The 27994-nt window shown below is 38.6% G+C and overlaps 1 protein-coding gene across 4 annotated transcripts; it reads left to right on the top strand.

Moving 5' to 3' along the window:
• The first annotated feature begins 97 nt into the window (after positions 1 to 97).
• Positions 98 to 27994, top strand: RUFY2 (RUN and FYVE domain containing 2). 4 transcript variants are annotated; one of them, XM_040563465.1, is made up of 18 exons: positions 98 to 174; positions 2733 to 2906; positions 3332 to 3449; positions 4996 to 5097; positions 6293 to 6416; positions 8621 to 8682; positions 9256 to 9321; positions 10663 to 10729; positions 11923 to 12024; positions 12690 to 12806; positions 13424 to 13591; positions 15054 to 15151; positions 19111 to 19230; positions 21012 to 21141; positions 21764 to 21858; positions 24450 to 24498; positions 25434 to 25511; positions 26264 to 27994. In XM_040563465.1, exons 1-18 carry the CDS (start codon positions 171 to 173, stop codon positions 26405 to 26407), a joined length of 1818 nt encoding a protein of 605 aa, XP_040419399.1. In that variant the 5' UTR covers positions 98 to 170; the 3' UTR covers positions 26408 to 27994. The 4 variants fall into 4 exon arrangements, with proteins under 4 accessions (XP_040419399.1, XP_040419398.1, XP_040419400.1 ...); XM_040563464.1 differs by having other exon boundaries at positions 10660 to 10729; XM_040563466.1 differs by lacking the exon at positions 19111 to 19230 and having other exon boundaries at positions 10660 to 10729.

The following is a 27994-nucleotide window of genomic DNA, read 5'->3' as shown; positions in this document are numbered from 1 at the left end:
GCAGCAGCTCTGTCGGGCCTATCGCGATGGGAGGCCGGGGGCGGGTCCTCCCGCAGCCGGGGACGCCGTGTGGCGGGGGGGCCGGGCCGGGCTCACGCAGCGGCGGGGCGGGCGGAGCGGCGGGGCTCGCAGGGAGCGGCCGGGGCGGCGGCGCCTCCTCCTCTCCGGCTATGGGTGAGCGGCGGTGGGGCCGGGCCGGGCCGGGGTGAGGTGCTCGGGCGGGGTGCGCTGAGGTGCTCGGGCGGGGGGCGGCGGGCGCCGCGCCTCAGCGAGTACAAAATGGCCGCCACGGGCAGGGGGGCGCTGAGGCACGGCTGCCGGCGGGTGCTGTCAGGGGCCGATGCCCTCCCGTCCCCGGGGGAGACAGAAACCGGCCGGGAAAGGCTGAGGGTGGGCTCCGGGGAGAGGAGGAAGTGGTTTCTGGCGGCTGTGGGCAGGCACGGCGACACCTCGCTTCAGCCTGTGACTGCACGTTTTTATTATTTTCACAAATCGTTAGCTGGTGGTTCTAAAGCAGTACGAGCCGTGGTGGTGAGGCTGGGGAAACGGGCGCTGCCTTCAAATAGGCCCTTCAGCTGCTGCTGTTTTGGGGTGAGAAAAGCTCTTTTTGCCACGTCCTACGGAGGGGCAGTCTGCCTCATCTCGTCCCTGAGCAGCAGCTGTCAGAAAGCACACCGTGTAGAATCCCAAGCCGTGTTTTAAGAAGCAGGTGAAGGAAAATAGTTCAATGCAAGCAGATTGCATTTTAAAACAGACCTAAAATTTGGTGTTTCTGCATTAGAAGGGCCAGGCAGGAGGGCTGATGATTAAAAGGACAGTGGGTGTGGAACTCTGTCTGCTTGGGGGCAGGATCAGCTCCAAAGTCAAAATCAGGTCGCTTGCAAAAGGAATTTGTAAGATGCCTTTGGGTATATGGACCGAATGCGTGGCAAGGGGGAGCTGTCCACCTGAAGCAAGCAAGCCTTTTGCTACGATGAAGTTTGAATTTAGCACTGTCAGTACCACACCTAATAAAAAAAAGCAGGAAATTTGACATGACATGACCCATACTAGCAGAAATGCTCAGGTTGTTGCAAGCCTGCGCCTGTTGCAGAAGGGGTATGGATGCTGCTCTTCCTAGGGCTGGCAGTCAAGAGACAAACAAGCGAGCAGTGACTGCTAACTGGGGGAATCCTTGTCACAGCACTGTCACTAGTTGTCTGCTGTGTCTGCCACCATATCTTAATATTTTCTGTTGAAGTGCTGGTAAATTGAGAGAATGTAAAAGTGATTTTTAAGGTTATCTTGGGTATATCACCTCAGTAAATTAATTTTTTCCTGGAAAATTGAGATAGGTTAGGCTATATGGTAATATGGTACTTTGGCATTTGATGGGCAGTTATGAGTATAGAAAATTAGAATGCAGCTTTCTAAGTTTCTAATATCTAATATCTAAATACCTAGAGCTGTGCTGCGTAAGAAATCAGCCAAATGATTTCATTGCTGTTTGAGGAATCCATCGAGGAAGTGTGTCTTAGAAAGATATTTTTTTTTGTACACTGCTACATGCTTTCTGATATCCAGAGAGACAAGGATACTAACACCAAGATTTGCAGAAGAGGTTCGCGTTGTCTCAGACACAAATCTATAAGCATATTTTGACATCTGTGTCTCAATGTTTAAACAGGTGTTCTTCATTTGTTTGCTTTTTTTTGTTAGATTTAATTGCAAATAACATAAACCAGTAAATCATCAACTTTTTTCTTTGCTTCTTTACAAGTTCCTTTGATCATGGTGAATAAACAGAGGGTTGCTTTGTCTCTTGTTTCACTTTGGCAAAATAAAAGGTGGCCTGAATGCATGAAATGCTTAATTACGAATTAAATTAACTGAGAATCTCCTGAACACTCTGGTTTCAGTAGCTGGAGCTCTACAAAGAGGAACCTTGTCCATTCTGTCAGATTAGAACAATTTTAAAAAGCTGTGGGAATTTTACTACCAAGGTTTAATCTCCAAATGTAAATTTTGTGGTGTGCAATTTGTAAAGTGTACCAAAAACATTTTTAAGTGGAATTTAAGGCGGAACCTTTATTTCTTAAATTTTCCTGTGCAGAAATTAATTTGTAGTTATATGATAAACTTAAATGCTAATTTTTCAGGAAAAAAAAACAACACACAAATGTGTGTATGTAATGTCTTCGTGAAATAGCTCCAGATTTACTCACTGAGACTATGTGCAGACTAAAAAGGAAAACAAATGCTTCTGTCATTGGAAATTAGGGCTGCAGTGGAAGATAGTTATATATAGAAGAGAAATATCATGTCTCTTTGTCATTAGCGTATTATACTATAATACACCAAGTAGATGTTGGCATCAGTAGGAATGCTGCTTTGATGTCATGGTAAGGGCACTGATTGCTGTTGTACAGCTGAGTATTTCAGGACAGCAGTGATACCTGTGTTAATTTGCAGTTACTGATCGTTACTGGGAGGTACTGAGACAAGAAAGTAATGGAGAACTGACATTCCTGGCCTCGTTTTTTCATTCACCTACTAAAACAATCTGTAAGGGCATTTGTTTTGGACTGTATGCTTTTCCATAATGTGGCTTATAGCTCTTACTAAATTATTTCTTGGAATTTATCTAGTTTAAGATAAGCATTCCTTTGAACAAGGCAGCCAAAAACCATTTTAATATTTTGCATCTTTTCTAAAACTTGAACCATAACTTTTTGTTTTCTTTCTTGTCTTAGCTGTAAAAGATCCTACAGCTGTAGAGAGGGCAAATTTACTGAACATGGCTAAATTAAGTATCAAAGGACTCATTGAATCAGCTTTGAGCTTTGGCCGCACTCTGGATTCTGACTACCCTCCTTTGCAGCAGTTCTTTGTTGTCATGGAACACTGCCTGAAGCATGGCCTTAAAGGTGTGGTAATTATGCTAGGTGCATCTTTCTCTTCCCAAACATGCAGTTTTTCTTTCTTTCTTGAATGAGATGAAAACAAAGTGGTTTATGTTGCTTTAAGAAGAGAATGAAGTATGAATCGTCAACTGTTATAATCAATACTGTTATTAATACTTTACAACATATATTTCTACATCTGCCAACTTTTTGTTTTGTAAACCGTTTGTTGTAAGTGATCCAAGGATTCCACAACTGTATGTATGTATGTAGCTTATATTTCTGGCTAGTCATACTTTTTTACTATTTAGTTCTAGCATCAGCAATAATTCTATGTTCATGGCAAAGTAATTTGTGAGAGGGCTTTGGACACTGGTGAACTGACTAGCTGTTTTGAAGGAAGCCAGTCTAGTGTTTAAATGAATTCAGTTACATTTTTCTTCCCCTAGTAAGAAAATCCTTTCTAAGCTACAATAAAACCATCTGGGGTCCTCTGGAACTTGTGGAGAAATTATATCCAGAAGCTGAGGAAATAGCAGCAAGTGTCAGAGATTTGCCTGGCCTCAAGTAAGTTGTATTGGTAAAATATAACAAGAAGACACAAAATCTGATCTACAGATGTCTCATGATTTCGTTTGGCACTAATCAAGCCTTTGAACACTAGCACACGATACTGGGGGAGAGCACAGGTGGTTCTTGGTAGCTACTTGAAAAATTTTACTGTAAAAAGTGGGATTTTTGTGTTCTTTTCTAATATCCCTGTGAGAAAAGTCTTCTAAGTGGTAGACAAAAACAGTACAAAAAGAAATGGGTTGTGTATTGCAGTCTGAAGTCTAGAACTGCGAAGAACACATGCTTCTAGTCAGCAAAAGCTGTATAAAAACAGAAGGTACCATACTGAAGAGGAGTGTGTTGGGCAGTTCTTTGGGTTTTTGTAGGAATATTCTCCAGTACAGCATCCTTCTCTAATGTGAATTTATGCTGTAGACTACAATCTCCTTCCATCTCTCTGCACTCCACTTTTGTGTTTAGCGTTATAATTGACCATATATTAAATTCTGAAAGGGTTTGGTTACATTGTCATTGGTTGTATGGCAGCATAAGAGTTATAATTTATAGCCTTAGACCTCATCTAAAGCAGATAGGTATATATATTATCATTTACTCTTGTATCAGGCTTGATGAAATAATACTCTTTGCTAAGTGGGTTGCACTTTCTATCTTGATATAGCATATAGGTGTGTGTGTGTGGTATTTTTTCTTTTTTTTTGGGGGGTAGGGTTGTTTTTATTCTGTTTTGGCTTGGTTTCCTTTTTTCGTTTTTATTTTTTCTTCCACATACATGCTTATCACTTAGCATGCAAGCACTAGAAGAGGAGGATGTGAAGTTTCAGGTTTAATTTGTTATATATTAATGAAGATGTATGTAATTAGCAAACATTTTCTTTGAATTGTCTCTTCAAGATACCACAGAATTTGTAAAATGTATGAGCTCAAGTTAGAATTCACTGTGTTTTGAGAACAGGATTGGGAAGGCAAACTTGCATGGCAAATTGTAGTGGACGTTCAGTAACTTTTCTCACAATTCCTCTAAAGTCTTTATAAGTGAGCTGGAGAAAGGAATCTGAATTGTTGCAGACATTTTACTTCAGCTAGAAACTGGACTTTCAAGGTCATTGTTTACGATCATTGCTGTCAGGTTAAGAAGCAGGTATTTACAGGAAAAAGCACCGCTCTTAAAAGTTCTTTCCATTTGGCTAGCCATGCGTTGTGTGAAAACAAAGTACAACGGTGTGTAGAAAGCTGCATGTTTTTACCCTCTTGAGCTAACCAGCTAATCTTACTGGCAGGCTCCTTTGCTTTTTCTACTGTTCTTTCCAGGGCCTGCTCACAAACCTGGCTGAGTCAATGAAAAATTTCCTTGTATTATCCCAAAGCTTGGAGTCAAAGCCTAGAAATCATGTCTGTACAGACTGTCTTGCTCAATCGTTTAAAATAACCTTTCAGAAATCTCAGTTGCTCTACCAGTATACTGATAAGATAGTTAAGAAAATAAACTAATTGCTGTATTGTTGATTTTGAACTGCTTGTCTTCTCCATCCACTTTGTTCAGAACACCACTGGGCCGTGCCCGGGCCTGGTTACGGTTGGCACTAATGCAGAAGAAAATGGCTGACTATCTTCGCTGTTTAATCATTCAGAGAGATCTTCTCAGGTAAACAATTAAGCAAATTCTGTTTAGAACTCTTTTTTATGGGTTTAATCTCCTGAAAAAAATACTGTCTTGTATTTACTACTTTTTAATGTATCTTTAACATAGAACGGCATAGTTTCTGGCCTGTGGGCTGATTTCTTCCAGTCCTTGGGGCAGAGGGGCCAAACGCTGTCCTCTCATCCAGAGAGGGCCAGCTGATGGATGAAGAGATGATATTTCTCCCCATCATGGTAGAGGGGCCTTCTGCAGTGTACCTGCTGTTCTTTCGTTGGCGAGGGTGGCGGGGAAGGGGTCCTACTGCGTTCCTCAGCCATCCAGAATATGGACTAGAAAATTCTGTACAGGAGGTTAATTCACCCTTACCACGTGCATGGTTTTCTACCAAGCAGCCATTGCGTGAAGGGCTGTTGCCTTGAATTTGCTTTGCTTTCACAATTATAAAACTGGCATTGCTCCCTTCTGTCATAAGGTCTGCTTTGTGGTGGGGTAGATGAAGCACAAAGGGAAAAAGGACTTACCATCTTATTTTCAAATCTATAACCTGTAAATATTTTGAAGAGCTGTTATTTCTCGTAGATGATGCTGGTGTGTGAGGATGACAGTGTTGGTCAACAGTTGTGGACTTTTCCACTGAAAGAACAGTTTCTTTCATAAAGTCTAAAACTTTATTTAAAAAAATACAAGGAGGAGGAAGTAAATGTTGATATTCTGTGGCTTAGTGCAGTATTTTTCTTTTAAAAACCCTTTCATAATTTCAGCCATTTCCATATTTCTTATACCCATTTACTCACTTGAAATTAAAGAAGCCAAGTAAGAGCGTCTTTATTAAAGTCCAGGGCTTTTTTTTCACTAGATAAATTTTCTATCAGAAGTGGCTCAAAGCAAGTGTACAGGAAAAAAGCCTTTTTTAAGGTAAGACAAGTCTTACCCCCATCTTGTGTACCATAATCTTGCAGCTTAGATTTCTGGAGCCAAGGGTAGTATCTATGTTTTTATTAGCCTCTGAGAGAAATTGTGCACTTCCTGCTTTTAAATATTCATGAAGCCAAAATATGGGCAGACTTTTTTGTCATTAAGAATGTTGGAGTAAGGTTAGAATAAGAGAAACAATTCAAATTTAGATGTCACTTACTGTTAATTTATTGCACCTACATATACTGAATGTACCAATTTAGACAATCTTTTTATTTAACAGTGAGTTTTATGAGTATCATGCGCTAATGATGGAGGAAGAAGGAGCAGTTATTGTTGGATTGTTAGTTGGGTTGAATGTAATAGACGCTAACCTGTGTGTAAAGGGCGAAGACCTAGATTCACAAGTAAGTCAATACAGGTAAAGTAACAAACATGCACTCTGGAAGATTTTGTGTACAATGAATTTCATTATTATAGAGCTGTGACTTGTTAGAAATCTTTCTAGATAGTTTAGGGTGTGATCTAGGTCCTGGATCAGTGGGGATGTTGCATTAACCTCAATATTGGTTGGATCAGACCTTTGCATGGTGATAATGATCAGAGTGCAAAGGTGAAGTTTTATGGCTTGGTGTCAAATGGATGCAGCAGTAACAATGGCAGAGTTCTTCCCATTTTAATTGCATAACTCAGCTTCTTTCTTTGAGTATAGTTCCACGTTCACATTATCCCATTCGATTCATTTATTGTTGTTCTGGAACACAATAGGAGGAATGTGACCTGAAAAAAAGATAAAATATTACATTACACTGTGTGAAGCAAAAGACTTTGCAAGAGTGCAACTGCTTTCAGTCTGAAACAAGACTGGTATCAGTAGAGCAGCACTGCATGCTTTGCAAACTGTGTTGACTTTGAACTCTGAGCTTTTCCAAGAAAATCTTGATGAAATCTTTTTAAAGGCATAGGCACAAGTATTTATAAGTATATATGTGTTCAGCCCTGATTGTTTTTGTCCAGATTGTTTGTGGAAAAAATCATAATTGTTTAAGTGATTGTTACTGTATTTCAGCATATGTTTGATGAAAAGCAATTTTTATATTAAAGAAAAGCCGTAGCTAATTGGTTTTGTGTGCTCTTGAATCATAGAGTTAACTTGTCTTCAGCGTTCCTGCTAGTTAATGTCTAATGGTTTAGACACTGATAGTGACTAACAGAAGACACAACATTGAAAAGCATGTAATTCTAGAAACCTTATCAAAGTGCTTTCCCCAGTACTGAGAATTACACTTGTGTATTATAAATTACAAAACAGCTATTGCTAGCTGCACCTTTGTTATCTAGATCACTTGCTGGCTTTGTTCTATGAGGGGGGAGAAAACTTGATTTGAGAAGGTGATAGTGGCTGCTCTGGGGAGGTTCTACAGTAATTCTGTTTATGAAGAGCAGTGTGAATAAGGCGTCTTCCTCAGAAAAGCCAAAAGCAGCAAGTTGTATTGAGCAGAAAGAGACTTCTGAAGGATTATGGGAGTCACATCCAGGAGGATGGTTTTGGTATTTGAGAAGAATCCTCTTCAACGGAGTAATGTGTGTATGCACATACGGAGGATTAAAGCAAAGTACATTTTATAGAGATGGCATTTTGCCTTTTTGTAAAGGGAGAATATTTTACTTTAATAAGCAAAATACATTTAAATGAAAGCTTTTGGAAGAGGGACCTTTTAGAAAAGGTGAGGAAAGAACAAATAGAAGACCGTGATAGGAAGTGTGCAGGAGAGCACTGTACAAACCAAGGAAATGTTAGGCTTAGCAAGTTACCTGTATTCAAAAGCTAAAGGGAGCTCAAGAAAGAAGCAGTGGATCAGAGAAGTGGAAATAATTTTATAAAGAGGCTGCCAGAGACCAGTAACAATTGGTTTTGGTAAAATAAATGGTTTAAGTTCGCTTGTAGGGGTTCATGAATAGAGTGGAAAGCAGAACTCAAGGTAATGTTATTCATGGTGCATATGATTGAATTACGATTGAACAGAAAGTATATAAATTGGATTCAGGTTTAGCAAGGTATAAAAATATGAGTGGACAGTAGAGTGTGCACACCTGGGAGTCAGCAAGCATGGAGATGTAGTGCTGTTTGGCAAGGAATTTTGAAAAGCTAAACATGGGAGAAAGGTCAGTTTTGGGAGTTGTGCTGCAAAAAGAAATGGCGTGAAATGCTATAGACAAATTAATTTCAAGTCTCGTCAATCAGTGATAGGGTTCAGTAGCGTCTGATAGTCTCCCAGAAAAAAATCTTCCTATGAACTCTTGGCAAAGCTCCATCAGATGTAAGAAATCATCTTTTCTGAACTTGACTGAAGGGTGTTTGTTTCACGGTGTGTTGTTTATTTTGTTTCAAAGGTAACATCGTTTTTAACAAACACACGAGACTAGGCTTTTGTTTTGTTCTGTTTAAAATATTACTGTTCAATTTTTTGAGCTTCACTTAAACACACTGAAACTGGACCAGCCTTTGGAAGTTGATGTAGCTGAGGTTTTAATAAATGGAGACAAGACCATGAATGACAACAGCAGTTACTTGCATGATATGAAACTGCATACGTTTGCTTTCCCTTAGGTTGGGGTGATCGATTTCTCCATGTATTTAAAGAGTGATGATGACATTGGGGGAAAGGAGAGGTATGTCCTCACACCAAATGCCTCAGTTTCTGCATATCAACAAATGTGTTCTTGATTGGTGCCCTGTTTTTGTAGAAACACAGTTCCCTGAAGACGAAATTTTTTGATCTCACAGTCTTGACAAGGATGGCATGCTACTTTGGTCTGTGTTACTAGTTAGCTGTCAGAATATTTGCACCCTGTAGCAAGCCTAAGCAACGTCACCTGCTGCATTTACCTGATGAACTGTATTGAAGGGTTGCAAGGTGGCAGTGTGAAAGAACCTGCTAAGCTTTTAGCCCTTAGCTTGTGATGTAGTCAGTATATCAAAGAACCAGAGATATGGCAGAGTAAATAAACATCCTTTTTCTTTTGAGACTGTATATATTTTTACATTCCATGTGTAGAAATTTTTGCAGTTAAAGCATTGGTCTTTTGTCTCTCACTGTTGTCACAACATATAAGTTACTGACTTCATGACTGTGAGACAAAGTTGCTTCATTTTATTTTTTTTAAGCACACAATGTGGACATTTGCATATGATAATTCATTACAGCATTTGATACAGCTCGCTTTATTATGTTCTTACTTTAGAAATGTTCAGATTGCTGCAATTTTGGACCAAAAGAATTATGTTGAAGAACTAAACAGACAACTGAAGTAAGTATTGTTTTGAAGTATGCATGTCAGTCCAGGCTTAAAGGTAAAACACCTCTGTTTCCATTTCTACCACAGCTTTGGGAGAGAGAACCTCAGGGAAATGGGTGAAAATTCTTCATGCTTAGACTGGGGATGCAGTGAAGTTGGAAAGGAGTCTACGTTTTCTGGAGAGATTGAGGGGAGGAAATCTTAATTTTCATGCTTTTGTTTTTGATAAACATAACCTTTAGAGAAATGAAAAACATGAGGGCAAAACTGATCAAGGTACTTGGGGTTCGTAGCATCATAGGATTTGTCTGGATACACAGTTGGAAGTACAATTTCAAGTGCAATCTGTTTTAATAATAATTTTTGAAAAATTTTACTGTTCTGGATGAGTCCACATGGTTTTGTTTCTTACCTTTCATAATATAGTTTGCAGTTTTAATAACTAGGACCAAAACTGAATAGATTCATTGCTGTTGGAAACTATTGTATAGGTCATGGTTCTTGTAGAACCAAAGTTTGCAGGAAAGCAGACTTAGCTGCTAATATCCCATGGTGCTTGAAGAAAGTCAGTGCTGTGAGGTGCTTTTTGCTTTCCCGTTTCCCCTTAGATTGTAAAATACATTGATGTCTTCTACCTTGCCGTTCTTAATGAATTGGTGGCTTCTGAGGACACCATACTAGAAATAGGTGGAAAAGTAAATAGTTTTACAGAATAGAGATTTTTTCAGTGCATAAAGGGCAGCCTAAAAACGTGCTTACAGCAGAAATGGGCAGGTGGGTAATGGCAAAGTGCTGGTCAAAGGGTGTAGTTGGATTTTTAAAAACAAACAAAAACCAGACAAACAGAAAGGAATAAAATTCTGATGCGTCTTTTTAGTGAAGTCAAGAAGCAGCAAGAAAGAGGGAGCCTGAGGATAATATCTCAAAAAATGCGGAGAAGCCAATGATTTTATACAAATAAATGAATTTTGGAGGAGGAGAATTTAGAGAATGGTTTTCATTATATGGGACTGGGGGAAAGCAAGATGATGATTGCAAATTGCCTTTTAAGGGAACTCATTAAACATTTGGATATGATATACGCTGTAAGGATAAAGGAAAGGGAGGAATGTAAAATCACATCCAAAAATGAGTTTAAGTGACAAGGATGACGTTGGGAGTTGGGAAGCAGTATATAAACATTCAACAAAGGAGACTAATGTTCTTATATTTAGGAAAACCTCAAATAATGGGAGAAGACCTTGTAGCACTTAATGGTTAATCACTCTACCTTGCTTTAAAGCTTTCGAGCTTGGTTGAATGAGTTTGTATGTAATTTTGAATAATGCTTTCTTTCTTTTTCTCTCTCAGTAGCACAGTTAGCAGTCTACATGCAAGAGTTGATTCATTAGAGAAATCAAATACTAAACTGATTGAAGAGGTATTATTTTTTAGTAATACATAATACATATTATTTGCGCTCACTATATTTATAAATATATTTAACTTCTTTTAGTCTACATCAGTTCTTTATAATATGTTCAAATGCTTTTAATTTGGCTTGTAGAAGAGGTGCGTAGCTGCGAGGATTTACAGTCAGCTTGCTTCAGTAGCATGCAGCATCAGTAAAGGAGTTCTATGGAACATCAAAATTTCCCGCTTCGGACAAAAACAGAAAAGAAGCCTTTCTTAATGCCAGCTGTCAGGACAATTTTGTGCTGGTGACTAGTCCATAATGGATGATACCAGTTGCTACATAGAGACAGGAAGTAGTTCAGCGAGCAATTTCTGTTACTGTTCTCAGCTTTAGCCAAATGTTTCTTTCTTGCTTATTCACCATGTGCTTATATACAGTTTTTTGATCTGCCTAGCTCTGGTTTTGTATTTATATCTTATGTTTTCAGTTATTTCTGTTGTTTTGCTAGATTCCAATATATGTTGCTTTTTAAGAGAGAGCACAATTATTTTTTAACCCAAGCTGATTGAAAAATAGTTAATGAAGTAGAAAATTCAAATGTCCAAATTCAGTGACTGAAGAGAGAGCTAGCTTGCTGTGGGTATTGATGTATCCACAGAGAGGAAAACACTTTTTCTGAGTGCTAATTCTCAGTTTTCTGGATCCTTTGCAAAACTTCACTTCAAGGTGTCCACCTGTTTTGATCAGCTGGTTTATATTTCTGTGACGGAGGTATATAGTGTAGGGCCCAGTTGTAATGTTTTCCTCTTTTGTGTGTGTGTTCTCACCACGTTGGAGAGCTTTTCTTATGTAAATTGCTCCATATGATATATAAGATGAGCAAAAGAATCAAATTGGATATATTTGAATGCAAATAGAAAGAAAAATGCAGGATGAGAAAAGGAGACTTGAGGGTCTCTGCGTCATAACGAAGCAATGGAAAGAAAGCATGTTCTTCTTTACCAGACATGAAATAATGAAGTATCTTGGATACATATGGTGTTGTGTAATATAAGTGACACATTACTAAATAAGGGACCTTTATGTTTTCTTTAGGAATCCTTTATTTCATAGACTGCAAGAGTAGGGCAGAGAATGTCTAGGTCTCTTCATCAGAACATTTATTTGTTGTTTTTTTTACTCACAAACATGGTCACTATTTTTTCCTTTTTTTTCAGTTAGCAATAGCCAAAAACAATATAATTAAACTTCAGGAAGAAAACCATCAATTAAGGAGTGAAAATACTCTGATTTTAATGAAAACACAGCATCATCTAGAGGTACGTCATAGTCGAATGACAATGAACCACGCTGTGTTTACATTGCAACTTGAAGTAAGCAGTACCTGGCCAAACTTAAAACGGCTCTTTTAGGGAAAGAATCTATTAGATCTCGGAAGCTTTATTATGGCAAAAATATGTTGAAATTATAGGTCACTAGGTTGTTTTATAAATGTTTTTTCTTTTTTTCTTTAAACTGTAAGCTACCTCTTAAGGGCATTTAGTACTGTTATCTGAAAATGTTGCCAAGGTAGTATGTGTTTTAGTTGGTGAACAGTCTATTCTGATCTGTCTCATTTTAAGAATGTTACATCATTTGGAATACTTGTGTATACAATTGCTAAATGCTTTTTAAGCTGTAATTTGTAACTCCTTACATAACTTCCTACACAGGATAATAAGTAAACTTCTTTTACAGGAAAACAAGTAAAAGCACGGGTTAGACAGATATTTGGATTGTTCAGTGTTGAAACAGTGATGTTTCGGAATGATGTTCTGAAGGAGTACTGTACTGGAGTACAGCTTAGTTTGCTCATTTACTCAGTTCTCATAAAAGTGATGACCACGTAGCAGAAACAAGCTGCTTTCCTGTTTCTACTGTGCTTGGGGATTATGCTGTTAATTGCTAAACTTGTAATGAAAAAAGATTCTGCATATCTTTGTAGGTAACTAAAGTGGATGTTGAAGCAGAACTTCAGACATACAAACACTCCAGGCAGGGTTTAGATGAAATGTACAATGAAGCACGTAGACAGCTTCGAGAAGAATCACAGCTTCGACAAGTGAGTGCACTTTTCTAGGAGCACACAGCATTTCTAGAAGAGATTATACTTGAGAAGAGTCTGAAATTATTTCTAGTTTTGCTTTTGCTCAGGTCAAGCACTGCCTTTAATTGAGTGTTGTTTCTCTAACGGCATGTAATAAAAAGGTTTTCTGAAAGAGCAATTTGTACATTAGCATTTCTGTAACAATGTTGCTAAAGCATAGTAAAGAAAATACAAGTTCTTTGAAAAAATTTAGATAAATTGTTAGTAGTACTGTATGCTTTGTGTATGTATGCTAGGTATTTCTTGCAAAACTAGAAATCCTGTAGTTCTATTTTTGTAATTAATACTTAGTCAACTCTGTAAGAAATAATGCTTCCAGTATTGAAATGTGAGTTGTCTTCTCTAAGCTTTGTAAAGCATAAGGCACTAAGCACGTGACTGTAATGTTTAGATAGTGAGTAATTACTCAGCAAAGTTACAGAGGGGCAGAATCTCTGATGTGGTGAAGTAGATGGTACTGCATCTCTGTTAGAGTTAGCTTCGTACTTTTTCAAAACGTAGATAAAACGTTGCATAATTGTTTAAAGGTTCTGTGTTGCGTTGCGTTGGTGTGATTTTTGTGTGATTTGTAGGATATGGAGAATGAGCTAGTAGTTCAAGTTAGCATGAAACATGAGATAGAACTTGCCATGAAGTTACTGGAGAAGGACATCCATGAGAAGCAGGATACACTCATAGGCCTTCGACAGCAGCTTGATGAAGTTAAAGCGATTAACATGGAAATGTACCAAAAGCTGCAGGTAAAGTCTGCTCTCTGGTGAAATGATTTTGACAGAAGTAAGAAAGATATATTACCATTTTCTTTAGATACTGCTATTTCCTTAATTTTTAGTTTCTTTCCACTTTGTAGGTCAGTGTGCTTTTTTAGAATGTTACTGATGCAAACATGATTTCACACAAAGCGAATTTTAAGGAAGTCACTTAATTTTATTGGGATTGTAGAATAACGGAGCATGAGAATAGGAGCATGAGAGTAAGAGCATGGCCTTGTAACATCTTATGTGAAATATCTAGCGGTATTCACACTTCTTGGCCTGTGCTGTATAAAAACCAAGAGAACTATAAAAGGTACAGGCACATGGGGAGGAGTTAAAGAGGAAATGAGATGTGAGCATTGAAAGTAGGGCATGGCATTTGAAAACAAGGTTCATTGGAGAAAGCTAATTACAGCTTTTTAAAATCTGTTAACAAATAAAGAAAATCTGTAACAGTGCAATGCTAAAAAAAAAATTCTTTGTGAGAATATGGATCTCAGAGACCCAAAATACATTTAACAAAACACCAGGGAAGTTTAGTATTAAATTATTTATGCACCAAGTAAGTTTTATTTATGGAAGGAATTATCAAAAACAGCACAAGAAACCAGTCAAATCTCTGACAGAATGAGGGGAAAAAAATAGTGTGCTGCTGAGAGTTAAGTGAGATGAAGGACAAAGGATTCTACTCTTCTGCTTGCAACTGTCAGGAAACTGGACCAGAAGATAAGAAATATAAACAGAGCTAGGAAGAAAAATAAGAAGGGAATGTTATTCGTTATGTTAGGATTTGTAGGTTTTTGTTTTTCTTTTAGAGATGTACTTCTGGGGACCGTAACACAAATTTCACTTAATGATGTTCAGACCCACTTTCTGGACAATGAAATGAGTCAAGCAGTTTAATCATGCTGAATTTCCTGTTCAGGGACCAGTTTATAGTGTTGATCTGTATAGCAAGGATAATGTTCTCCCTTGCATTTAGATCTTCAAGCTGAGATTGTGATAGCTGTGCAAGCAATCAAAATTGTAAAATGTGCTAGTAAAATTCGCCAAGTATTTTTAGGCACATATGGTAAAGTCTGATAGTGTGAGAACCTTAGTGATTTCCAGGCCGAAGCATCTTAGTTCTTGACTGGTTAGGATCTAGTGAGCTACTGAAAAATACGGTCAATGAATTTAAGTTGACTTGCAAAATGATGAACTAAGAAAGGAAACCAACTTACTAAATATCATCTACACTTGTAAAGTACAAAACTACATGTTTTTAGGCATGAAATTTTGTCTAAGTACTTTGTCAAGTACATTTTTTAGATGGGAATGTTTAAAAAGAATCCAAATATGAAGTCATTCTAACATTTATTCCCTTCAGATGTTGAAGAGAAAAACTCCATGGGGTAACAGTGTGCAATACATACCTACTTCAGTTTTACCCTTTTTTGTAACACAGGTCTCTGAAGATGCTATGAAAGAAAAGAATGAAATAATTGGTCGCTTAGAGGATAAGACCAATCAAATTAATGCAACTATGAAACAACTAGAACAAAGGTACAGGTCTATCTTTGTTTTTCTTCATTCATTTCTCCATCCCCTTACATATACTTCATTCTCACGCAGTTGCCACTGAAATGTAACTTTCAACTAGAAAATTGAAGACAGTTTCTGAAACTCTAACTACTGCTTTACTGTTTGTTTGGTTTTTTCTTTTTAACAAATACACTTATTTAAAATACAAACTTAATCTTTCATTTTTCTTCGTCCACTATCTTTCTTCTGGTCCTATGTTTTTGTGCTGACACCAAAAGCTGTTCTTTCAGCTGTTTCAAAATTTGGATTCATATTACCCTTTTTTCCCCCCCAAATGAATGAAATGCAATAGAAAGCAAAGCATTAATATTGCTTATACTTAAGCGTGGGCTTAATATAAACATTTAATGCCTTCATGGATCACTGCTGAATTTGCTGAAGCTCTTAAAATTATTGTCAGTTGCTTTAGAACTACCATTGTTCTAGCCATGTAATGAGTTTTTTCACTGAAAGCTTGAAAAGTGAAAGACTAAAATTCCAGTGTACAAACTTCCGTTATGGTTAGATTGCATGTGTAACATAACATTAAAATGTGATGCATATGTTTACTTTAGTGGCCTATATGCAACATTGGTCTTTTTAATTGTAGAATATAACACATCCATAAACATTGTCGTGTTGGTGTTTGACATGTCTTTTTTTCATTTAAATCTGATTATAAAAAACATGGTTATGTATTTTAAAAATTAGTGACATGAATATTCTTTTATTGACATCCTTTTTCCTCTTTTTTCTTTTTCTTTTTATCCTTTATCCCAATTTTTGTTTTTACTGTTTTGCTGCCTTCATCTGTCTTTGATTTTTGTCCACTGCATTCATGAAGTGACAAAGATCTGTTAACTCAAACTAGGACTATTGCAATGTCATTCGTCAAATGTGCCAGCCATGAAGCTCAGCACCAGTATAAACTTGTCAAAGATATATCATTCTGAAAGCTCCTCCTGATCTGTTGTGTTTAAATAATTACTGATAAAATACAACTTAAGCATTGTAAAATAACAATTTTACATATAAAGTGGTATTAGAAATCCTGCACTATAACTGATCATAGCTGGGTTCTATTTCGTTTTCTGAAAGAACATCATCTCTGATCTCACTTTGCCCCTCTTTGAAAAAAAAAGAGAGAGAGAAAGTAAATTATTGCACTATTATTAAGCAAATGTAAGATAGTTTTCTAATGCTATTTAATCACTTCTTAATTGTGAAAGTTTATTTTAAAAGGTTAGCTATCTTCATTTTGACTGTACGTATTTATGACATTTGTTGCTAATCTAGCCATTTTCCTGTTGTTTGCAGTACTAAAAGATTTAAAAAGTAGCCCTTCTGACTAATATTTCCCTTCTCCCCTGCTTCTTTCTTTCACTTTTAGGCTGTATTTATCCCAAAAGCATGCTCTCTGATTTTTTTTTTTGGTTGTAACTAGCACTGTTTTCTTGAACAGCATGAGCAGGAGATTTGGGGAAGGGGGGTGAGTGCTGTTTCAGAATAGTATGTTTAAAAAAGGGGGGACGTGTAAAAATATATGTTGAGTACATACAGTTGACGAATTTGAGGGTTTGGGGATAAAACAGCTAAAGCACAATTCCATTCTGCTGATGTGACAGAGGGTAAAACATTTTCACAGAGGTACATTGTGTTTGGAGCCTGGACTTAGGCAGGGCTCCAGAAAGGGAGGGCAGCGTGCTCCAGCACATTTTGTAGCTGTAGCTCCTGCCGAGGATAGCTACAGTGGAAGCTGTAGCAGTAGATAGGATTTACATTTCAGACACAGATCCTGAACTTGTCTAACTTGTTTTTAAGCTGAGTTTCTTGCAGGTCGTTGTAATCCTAACCTGTGGTTTTGCCCAACCCCTTTTCCCTCTCTCCACCCGTCACTAGGCAGTCTTTACAAATCATATCTCTGCTTTGAGTTGCTGCTTGCCTGCACTGCTGAAATAAGGGAGTTCTAGCTGCTGACTGCCCTTCGTGCTCTTCTCGCTGTTTCCCCTGAAGTGTGGAAGGGGAGTTGACTGGGAAAAGAATCAGCAGGAGGGAATGTGTTTGCAGAAGTGGGGGCAAGACACCATAATTCAAGAAGGGTTTCTTACTTTGTGATTATATATCTTATTCCTTGGTTTGGAACCAGCAAGAGCCTTTAAAGTGAGCTGGCTACTAAAAAAAAAAAAAAAAATCTTCCATCCTTGAAGAAAACCCAAAACAGAAACAATGAAGAAACCCAAAACAGAAACAATGAAGAAACAAGGTAGACCATAGCAGAAATGGGAGCATTAACGATCTCATAGTCAATTAATGTGAACAAGTATCTGCCTCAGTATCATCTGAATCTCAAATCCTGCTGTGAACTCAGTCAAACTCAGCATTTGTCTGAATTACAGCTGTGCTGTTGGCCTTGGTGCTAGTCTAGAGGATGGTGCTGTAGCCTGGGTTGGCTAGCATGTTTCTTGGGTTACAAGCTGCCTTTCTACCTTGGCTGTGGAAACTGCATGGCAGTTTAATTTGTAATTTAGAGAGGGTTTTAACTTGCCATGTCTTTTCCTGTCTTGTGTAACTTGATTCGGTCTTTTGCCCAGTAAATTGACCCTGCTTTTTCCAAGTATTCTCCGTTCCACGCATCTGCTTTGGCCCCTCTGTGCACTACCTCTGCAAATGTGACAGGGAACACACTTACAACAACTGGTATAGTTGAGTGAGATAGTACATACTTCAGAAAGTATTTTAGTTCCAGTCTTTTATCACTTGTTTACTGGTAGCTTTTGGAAATTCCCACTGGTGCAACTTCATCAGTGGAAGCACAAATGTAGATGTATTGTTGACTTAATTTCTTTTTAGCTGGGAGATGAGAGTTACTCTTCATTCAGCTAGAGAATTGTCAAATAAAGCACAGCAAGAGAGTTATCACAGATTTCTTCCACCTCTTACCTGAGCTGGCACTTGAAACATGTTTGTTAAACCAGACGCAGCAGGTGGGGGCATTCAGTGGTATTTTACAGGCCTTTTTACTCTCCTGCCTTTTCATCAAGACAGGTGTAGCCACAATAGCACAAGTTCCATCTCGACACCTTTATTTTTGGTTACGTTACATCCATCTTTTTTTTGGACTTGCAGAGGTGGTCAAGCAGAGAGGAACCACAAGGAGCTAATGGATTCCAAGGGGAGCTGTAGCTGAAGCAGAAACAAACCCCTAGAATTCAGAAAGGAAAGATTAAATTCAAAAGAACAACAATCCCTCCCTTCATGATTAATCAGTTTTATTTATTTTGTCTGTAGTATGGAGCTATTTAAACCACTGTAAGAATGTATTATTTTTAATACAGATTATTTAAGTTAATTACTAATGTGATGTAGTTGAGATAGTTCTCTAAATGTAGTAGGACCTGTCAGGGTGTGTCTCGTATTAGGCTAGTTAAGTGTTTTGCTGTCTGATTGCAGTGCTCTGTATTCAGCCTTATGCTTGAATTGTTTTAAGCTGCTTTTGCACAACACATGTTCTGCCCTCTCTTAATGGGTGATTAGTACAAGCCAAGTACTTTTGCAGGGTTTATTTTAAAAAAGATGAGAAAAAAGGAAAAAAAAAGCTTCTAAAAATAACACAGGAACATTATACTAGAGTAAAAAAAACAAAACATAAAGGTATATGCTTCAATTCTAAAATGTATCATCATGCTTTGGCATCTGTTATTGATGAGCATAAAATAAAAAAACTGATTACTTACAGTGATTACTCTCTTACTGTATGAAAAACAGGAGCTAGTTCTCTAGGCATTGTATGGATTTCTCGTTTGAGTTTGTGAGTTTCCCCCAAGCTTTGTTTTTATTTAGAGATGTTTCTATTTCCCCATTTTTCTTTTATTTGTCTTCTTCACCCTCTACACCCTAGTTCTAGCTTCAGTTTTACCCAAAGTTGATTTGAATTACACCAGATTGCAGCAAGCAGAGAAGGCTCAAGTGGAGGCTGAGAATGAGGATGAGAAACTTAAACAGGAATATGTGAATAAATCTGAAAGTCTGCAGAAAGAATTCTCCCAGAAGGAGAAACAGCTGTAAGTATATCTGTCCTGTTTGGAAAAATATATAGCCATAAACCTTCTGCAGTGCAGCATGTCTCCTGTGTTAATGCAGGCTGGTGGTTGATAAATGGTTTTGAACAGAATGTAAATACTAAAGATGGTAATGTTAGGTACTGGCAAGGTGACAGAAAATACTCCATTCCAGGGAAGTCAGGCTACCTTTGGGCACCTCTGAAATGGCATGCAGCTCAAAAGGAGGAGAAAGAACAGAAGTATTTTTTGGCTAAAGGTGCTGGCATAATTCATTAGGAAATTATCATAAGCAGGGGAAAACACATAGTGTAGTAGTAGTAATCCACACTTTTAACAAACCCCACAAGTATGTAATAGTGTAAACGTAAACAGAAATGGCATAATAGCACAATTGATCAGGCTTATGAATAAGGTAAAAGCCTTAAAAATGGATTAATTTACCACTCTGCATGACAAGAAACCCACAGGAATCAAAAATACTAAAATGCAACATAAAGGCCAACCCTCTACCCTTTCTCCTGTTAAATTTTTCAGTGCTAATCTAAATAAATATCTAACGTAAAAAGCTCCCTGTAGGGGCAGGTGTTTTCTCTGTTGGAAAATAACAAGTAAACTATTCAAGATAGTTGCAGATCTGTGATACAAGGGTTGGAGCTTAAATATTAGTGAATTCCAATCTGATTACCAGCCCACCCTGCCTCTCGTACAACTCTGAATGTTAATAAACTTGTTTAACTGTCATGACAAATGTTCACTTTACTACCACAGTCATCTTTGCAGATTTTGGGCAAAAGAACATTTCAGACCCCAACCTTAGAATTCTGCAATTCTGAAACCTCAAGGTCATGCTCACTTCTGATCTTTTCCAACCAGATGCTGAGGTAGTGTCCCAAATGTAAGTCTTTCCTTTAAAAATGATTTTGGTTTTAAAACAGGGAAATTAATGTGGATACAGGTTTTCCATCAAAAAACCTTGCATGACTACTCTCAGTTTTTTTTTCCTCTTCTGGTGTGTTGGCAAGATTTAGATGTAGAAGGTTGGGCAGTGTGCTTCTGTCCTTTGTTTTCTGTGACATTCTAACCACCAACTCTTCCACAAAACTGATAACAAAACTCCAGCTAGAGTGGATCTTCCATCAGATTAACCCCAATGCCAATAACTGGCCTCCTATTAAACTAATAGGATTTAGATCCCTCTTTATGTTGAACCTCAGCCATGTAGGAAGCTCAGTTAAAATAGCACTTTAAAGTCCTTCTTTAGTCTTAATTCAGTTCAAATCTCCATAAGCCTTATTCTAAACAAGAAGATTAACACCTGAAGATACAATATTAAATAACTTCTGTGAGCACCAGAGATGTGTGTAAACATTCTCTGTATCACCAATGGCAGTGTGGTTTGTTTGTTTATTTTAGAAACAAGGTACGTAAAGTTAAGGGAGGGCATTCCCTTATGCATGTCTTAATAAATGCCTTAGAAGGTTGTGGTTAATCTTCTCTTGCTCATTTATTGGACAGCTCTTCAAAACAATGCCATAGTCTTGATCCTTTTAAATGCATTTCTTTTTAAAAACACTTTCTAAGTGACAGTGTTTTGTTTATTACAATGAGGTCTAAAATGTTTTGATAGTGCTGCACTATTTCTGCTTTAAAAAACACATCAGCTGTTTATTATGGTAATAGGATATTGCACCCAGAAATAAACTCATTTTTATTTTATAAGTGATACTGTTGTGCTCAGTGATTGTTTTCTTCTGTTTGTTTGTTTGGTTTGCATATTCTAGGCTTCAACTGGAAACTGATTTGAAGATAGAAAAGGAGTGGCGGCAAACCCTAGAGGATGATCTTCAAAAGGAAAAAGAAACTATATCTCATCTACGAATAGAAACTCAAGAAATAGTTAACCTTAAAAAAGTAAATTCTGCAATATAACTTCAGTAGTAATTTAGAAACTGACTGCAAAGTTAATTATGAATTTAGGCATGGTATTTCTAAGGATTTCTGCAAGTAGATAAGAGAGATTAGACTAATGTATTCTCACAGATTGATTAAGAAAAAAATTGGAAACATTGGTTTTCTTTTTACTCCCCATTTATTCTTCAGATCAGAACCCCCTCCTTTGAATAAGGAAAAATGAAATTCTCATTTTCCTTTCTTAGTTTTATTGAACACGGTCTTCTTATGATACGCCAGAAAGTGCTTTAGGTTCTCTCTGACTTGGTACATGGCTATATAGTGTTGTTGATCTCCGCAATAAATTGTATTTATTTCCTGGAGAGGACTGAAGAAGCAAAAATGCTTCAACTCTTAGGGTCTAAGAATTTAATCTTGAATTGTTGCTGTTTGAATTGGACTTAGAAATCTTTATAGAGAGGATATCATCAGCTGATATGAATCATCAATACATTTACTTTTCTCAGTAAGATCAGCTTGGGTTAGGAGCAGTTTTCTAGCCATTAGGCACATACATCTATATTTGCTAGACTTTAGGCATATACATCTATATTGTGTGAATATTTTTTTTTCTTTTTTTAAGGAGTTCCTTAAACTTCAAGAAAAAAACAGGCAACTGAAAAGGATATGTCAAGACCAAGAAGCTGCTCTCCAAGAACTGGCATCCAAGCTGAGCGAGTAATTTAATTATTCATGATGATTTCATTTGTCATGTTAACTTGGATTAAGAAAAATAATAGGATGGTGGTCATGTGAAGTTCAATGTATAAGACAAGATTACCTAACCAGTTATCAGGAAGAAATAATGTCCAGTTAGTTGAAGTCTGTTTATTTTTATTTTTGACTTGTGGGCTAACTGTGACCTCATAGCAATTGTGCACAGTGCTCTGATAAGGAAAATCCTAGGTAAAAAGGGTATGGGGGGCAGTAGGAGGAGTTTTTCATTGAAAGTGGCTGACAAGTTTGCATATCGTATCTTTCCTAAAAAAGAACCCAAGCAGAATCACAGAATCACCCAGGCTGGAAGAGACCTCCAAGATCACCTAGTCCAACCTCTGACCTAACACTACCAAGTCCTCCACTAAACCATATCACTAAGCTCTACATCTAAACGTCTCTTAAAGACCTCCAGGGATGGTGACTCAACCACTTCCCTGGGCAGCCCATTCCACTGCCTAACAACCCTTTCAGTAAAGAAGTTCTTCCTAATATCCAACCTAAACCTCCCCTGGCACAACTAGCCCATTCCCCCCAAAAAAGAAGCACCCACACAACCCCTGAGAATCGGCAAGAGCTGTTTATTGCCGGGACATCTTGCAGGCAAGCCTGCGGGGTGTCCGTGGTGTTTGGTGGCTCCAAGCTAATGCTTGCGATGGAGCCTGAGCAACGAGTAGGGGGCTCGCCAGGCACTCCTGCGATGCTGGTGGTGCTCTTGGATGGCAGAGCACAAGGACATGCCGCAGTAGTCCCAGGCCTGTCCCGGCAGAGGTGGATCCACTTCCACCTGCTCCTCCACATCTGGTGGATCCAGCTCCATGGGCTCCACGGTGTTGGGCAGAAGGTTAAGCCAGTCCTTGCCTGGGACTGCCCAGACGGGATGCCTTCTGTCTGGAATGTTTTTCTGGTCAGGGTGCTGAACCAGGGGGTCGTCCAGTCCCACACCTCGGTCCCATGCCACCGTCGGCTTCATTTTCATGCATGGGTCCGACGGTGCCCTCTGGTTTATGGCCATTACTGGGTCCCGCACTGTGCCCCGGACTATGGGCATGCCTCTGCTCCCTGCGGCTGTCTGCCTGATGCTCCCGCCTTCGCCCCACGTCACCGTTGCTCCTATGGTAAGGCCCAGGCCCCCTGTCGCTGGGTGTGTGAGGGGCCGGCCTGTTCCCCGCATCGTTGCAGTGTCAATGGTACCGCCTGTATGTGTCTGTGGGCTGGGCGCCAGAGGTCCCTTGGGCACTGGTGTCTCTTGTGCCGCCGGCGCTATCCCTCCGCCCACGACACATCTCCTTCTGCTCAGGTGCATTCCTTCTTGGTGCTTCACTGGACGGCATCGCCGTCCTCGCACACCAAGGCGGCCTGCTGCTCGCCTTGCTCTTCTAGTCTTCCTCCTGCCGCACAAGCTGGCATTCAGAGGGCCTAGATGCTCAGCGAGTGCTGGGCCAGCTGCAGGGGGCCTGTTTTATAGGGCCTGCAGCAAAGTGGTGGCCACTGTGACCTCAGCAAGCCTCTGCAATGGAGTGGCCCACATGTGGCCAAAGGCGGCTGTGTTGGGAGCGGCCTGGAAGATGCCCTCACGTGAACAAGGAGGAGGGTTGGGGGGCTGAGGGCCCCTTTTCTGGGACTGGCTTCCCTGGGCCATTTGGCTTGCCAGAGAGAAAGGCTGCCCCTCGGCCACGGGGACTGCCCTGCACCTCCCATCCTGTGCCCTGGGTTTATTTTTAACACTGTTTTTTAGGCAATTTCATTCTCTTCTTTACGGAAAAGAACAGAAGCAAGGTGCTTCTTCAGTCCTAATCCCCGTGTGCGCTTTGTGCTCCGAGTGAAGAACTTCTTCCTCATGTCACATCTGAAAGCTCTGGCCTTAACAAGATAGCGCTCACCTTTTTATGAGGTTGCATGCTCATAGGTTCCTTTATTTGAAGAGATGAAGGTTCTCTGTATGACAATCTTAGAGCATTGTTTATTGTAACGTCTTCAGAGTATTTAAAAGATGAACTTATCAGAACCCCTTCAGACTACAATGAGCAATACGCTCTGAGCACAGTTGTTATCCTCCTCCAGTGTTGTTAAAGTTTCATTTAATGATGTGTCTTCTGAATTGTTTTGCCATGACTAGTGTGGGCTTTCGTGCCCTGTGTAAAAACTTATTGTGTATATTGTAGTTTAGACAATTCTGAGTGGGTTGGCACTGGATTGCTGGGGGAAGGTTGGTTTTCCCAGCATGACAGTCCAGAAATTTGAATTCCTGGTTCATACCAATGCTATGTGCTAGCTTTAGGTATTTGCACAGAGCTACGCTGGTACAAATTTCTTTTATCCATATAATCCCAAACATATCTGCAGCCATTCAAAGGATTCCGAGCTCTTTGGAGAGAGCTTGTTGTCTTTGTGTAGTACTTAGGACAGCATCTCCTAGATGCTGCTGTAGTATGAAATATTAAGTAGGAGTTCAGAGTACTCTGCTTAAAAGTTGTTATATACCTACACCTTTTAAAGTTGTTGGGAAGTAACTGACAAAAGTTTGAAATAGCATTATCTTTACTTTTTAGATCAAAGCTGAAAATAGAAGATATAAAGGAAGCCAACAAAGCATTGCAGGTTGGTAGGATTTGGAGGAAAGAGATACTTTTTTTCCCACTGTCCCCATTGAACTGTTTTGCAAGCATGAGAAGGCTCCTCTCCAGCAGCAGCTCTACAGAAGACACTCATTGTATGATATCCTACAATGCGAGAGAAGCACAGATTCTCTGTAGCCTTAGGGAAAGAAAATATTCAGTTGTTTCTGATTTTTATTGTTTGACATAGAAGTATGCATTTTGACACTTCTTGCAATAGTACACCCTTTTTATTTTACAGTGTATCTGGGAAAAAATATGTAGCCAACTGAGCTTAAATTATGTGCTACTTGTCAGCAATCACTAAATACTTGATCATCCAAAAGCCACTAAAAATATGATTTGTAACATTGAATGATTGGTAACTTCCTTAAAACTTCCTCAGGGAGCGCTTGAGAGCAGCGGTTGTGTCTGCACACGGTGGATCACGTGGTGTGTGACCTTAGGTATTCTTTCAGTCCAGGTAAAGGTGTGCGAAGTGGTTTTGCCAAACACACTACTGTTTTTATTAATTGGTTTAGACAGAAGGAAATGAACAGCTCTTGATACTGTCTTTATTTTTTTATTTTTTTTTTTGCTCCCCAGCATCTTGAGGACTGTTCCTCTGTGATGAACAAGGAAATAAGCTTCAGCTTTGAGACTTGGATAGCTTTCTGCTTTTCCCATCTCAGCTATTGACCATTTTTACTGCCCCAAGCATGTTCTCTTTGCACCTGTTCCCTTTCTCTTAGCAGGGTTTTGGAGCAGACTTATTCTGCATTAATGTCTCTGTGACATTAGAGTGGTGTCAGGGCATTAAGCAATTCAGGCAGTAAACGCTACTCCTATTGATTTGTTTTGTCCTTTGGAACCCGAAGTTTACCTTTATCGGATACACATATTTATGATCTTTTTTTTTTTTTTTTTTTTTCTCTCCAGGGCCAGGTTTGGTTGAAGGACAAAGAGGCTACACATTGCAAGTTATGTGAAAAGGAATTTTCCCTTTCCAAAAGGAAGGTAAAACTAAAATAGTTTCTTCCAACTTTTTTACATGTATTATGAGAAATGTGTTAGCTATCTTAGAGAAGCAGTGTGAAATGTCAACCTTCAGATGAACGTGTAGATATTTTCTGAGATGGCTTTCTAATTCTTTGATATGTGTAACACAGTCAGGCCCTGCTATCAAAAGAAACGCTGCCTTTGGGTGAAGTGTTACAGAGGACCATACTTAAAATTATTCAACCTACTTTGTGGAATCATCATCTCAAGTGCTTGTCAGCTGTGGCACTGTTAAAATTTGACACGTGCAAGTCATCTTATTGCATTTTTTATATAATAAACTTAAAAGGTTATGAATTTATTGTGGTTTGAAAGTGGTGTTAATTTCCAAGCTTTATTAATGTATGCAGAAATTTTTATTTTATTTTTTTTATGTTAAATCTCATGAGCTGCTTGACAGAATTGTCCACTCATGCTTATATTATATTTTTATTTGGCAAAGTATGTTAGTTCATGTTATTCTTGGGATTGAAAAAAATCTGCAAAGTTTAGAAATTTGGTCTGTATAGGATTATGTCATAGATTGGGATTTAGATGAATTGTCTTTTGAAAACTGATTCCATGCTTGGACCAAAGAATTGGAAGGAATCACAGCTGAGATTGCTCTGTATATGTGGTTTATTGGTATCCAATTACAAAGTATATTTCTACGGTAATTTTTTATTTTTTTTTTTCTTCACAAACATTTCTCCCTTCTCCCCATTATTTAGCATCACTGTAGAAACTGTGGTGAGATCTTCTGCAATGCCTGTTCGGACAATGAACTGCCTCTGCCTTCTTCACCAAAGCCTGTTCGTGTCTGTGATTCCTGCCACGCAATACTTATACAAAGGTGCTCTTCTAATGTGCCCTAAGATCCTTTTACAAGTAATTTATCACCTTTTGGTATTTAGCTAATTCTGTAAAACTGTACCAGCTACAGAATGTACAGCACTGTTTCTGGAATTTCAGGTAAGCAGTCTGAAGTTGCATTTTCCAAGCACCATAGAGGAATTTGTTGGCTGCTTCCTGTTCATACAAATAGAGAAAATGGGACCCAAACATGGAAAACACGTGTTAAAACCGAACATGTTAAAAATACAGATCACAATGTTACTCTAAGAGATTACTTGTAAGCTTTTCTGGAGGAAGGAGGGCAGTTTATACAGGAGACTCAGTGTTAATATGTATTTGATAAGTATCTTAGTCGTTTTGATCTTGAAAAAAGTGATATATTTACCTGCTTTTACAGGCTAGTCTGCAACAAGTCCAACTTAATTCTGCTGCGCAATTTGCCTGCAGTATGCTGTTGTGAAGTAAAACTCTGCAATAGATAGTTTTAAATTGTATTTTAAAATAAGTAATGAAATTAATGCAGGTGGTCCAGTAAGTTATTGCCAAATATCATATTTGTTTGCTTCCCCTCAATTCTCAAGATTTGATGCATCAAAGAATATTGCGCTGACAGCTCTGTTCTTTGGAGTCACAGGTGCAGAAGATTTTATCACACAGGTGAGAAACAGCGCCTTTAGGCACTGGAAGAAAGGAGATGCATTTTGCCAAATTATTTTGTAAAATGAACTATTAATTTGGCATATCTGTGTTTTCATGGAGAAATGTGCATCACAGTTGTTTTGCTCCGTGTTGTCTGTAGCTTCAAACAAGTATCTGCATTGTTTTCACGTAAGTCATACTTAGCTCTAGAAGCAGCATGAATCTGCTGCCAAGAGACACTAGGATTAAACACTGCAGCCCGTGTCCTTTGTGCGGTGCCTGTGTTGACAGGAAGGTTATTTCTGATTTTGTCACCATCTTTCTCAAATTTCCAGTTTGTTTCAAAACCGGTCTTTCTTTTCTTCAAGACAGCTTTTGAGTGTTACTAGTCTGACACATCTCTCACTCCTCTCATTGTTATCCCATGGTAATTTCTACTGGAATGTAAGTCTTTATTCTTCTAGTAGCCAAATAAGAATACATCCTTTTGGGTGGTATTTAGTATCAGCCTCACTTTGATGTCACTGCACTAGAATCAAACCCTCTTACCTTCAGCCCTTCATGTGACTGGATCCAGCTGTGGAATCTCTGGTCAGTACTGAGGAGCAGTCAGCAGAATTATCGACTCCCTGGTTCTTTCGTCCATGGGCCGGTTATATTCCTACTAACAGGAGCATGGAGGCTTAGAAACAGGTCTTTTAGTCATTCTTGTACTTTGTTTAGCTTAGCTGTGTCTTTTAAGGGTAGGCATTTAGCTAATATTCCAAGAGCTATCCTGTTAATTTTGACACATCAATGTAGTTGCTTATGTAGCTTTTGTAAAGAAGTGGTTTTAAAATTACCCAGCATAACTTTTTGTAAAATGCAAAACAAATATTTGTAAATCTGTAAATAGCTTTTGGAAAAAATAAATTTAATTGATCTGCAACTTAATGATGGGAGCAATGTCATATTAAAACTTGCAATTC

The sequence above is a fragment of the Cygnus olor genome, chromosome 7 (assembly GCF_009769625.2).
Source record: "Cygnus olor isolate bCygOlo1 chromosome 7, bCygOlo1.pri.v2, whole genome shotgun sequence".
NCBI lineage: Eukaryota > Metazoa > Chordata > Aves > Anseriformes > Anatidae > Cygnus > Cygnus olor.
Note: the sequence above shows the minus strand (reverse complement) of the source record. Positions and strands in the feature narration are given on the sequence as shown.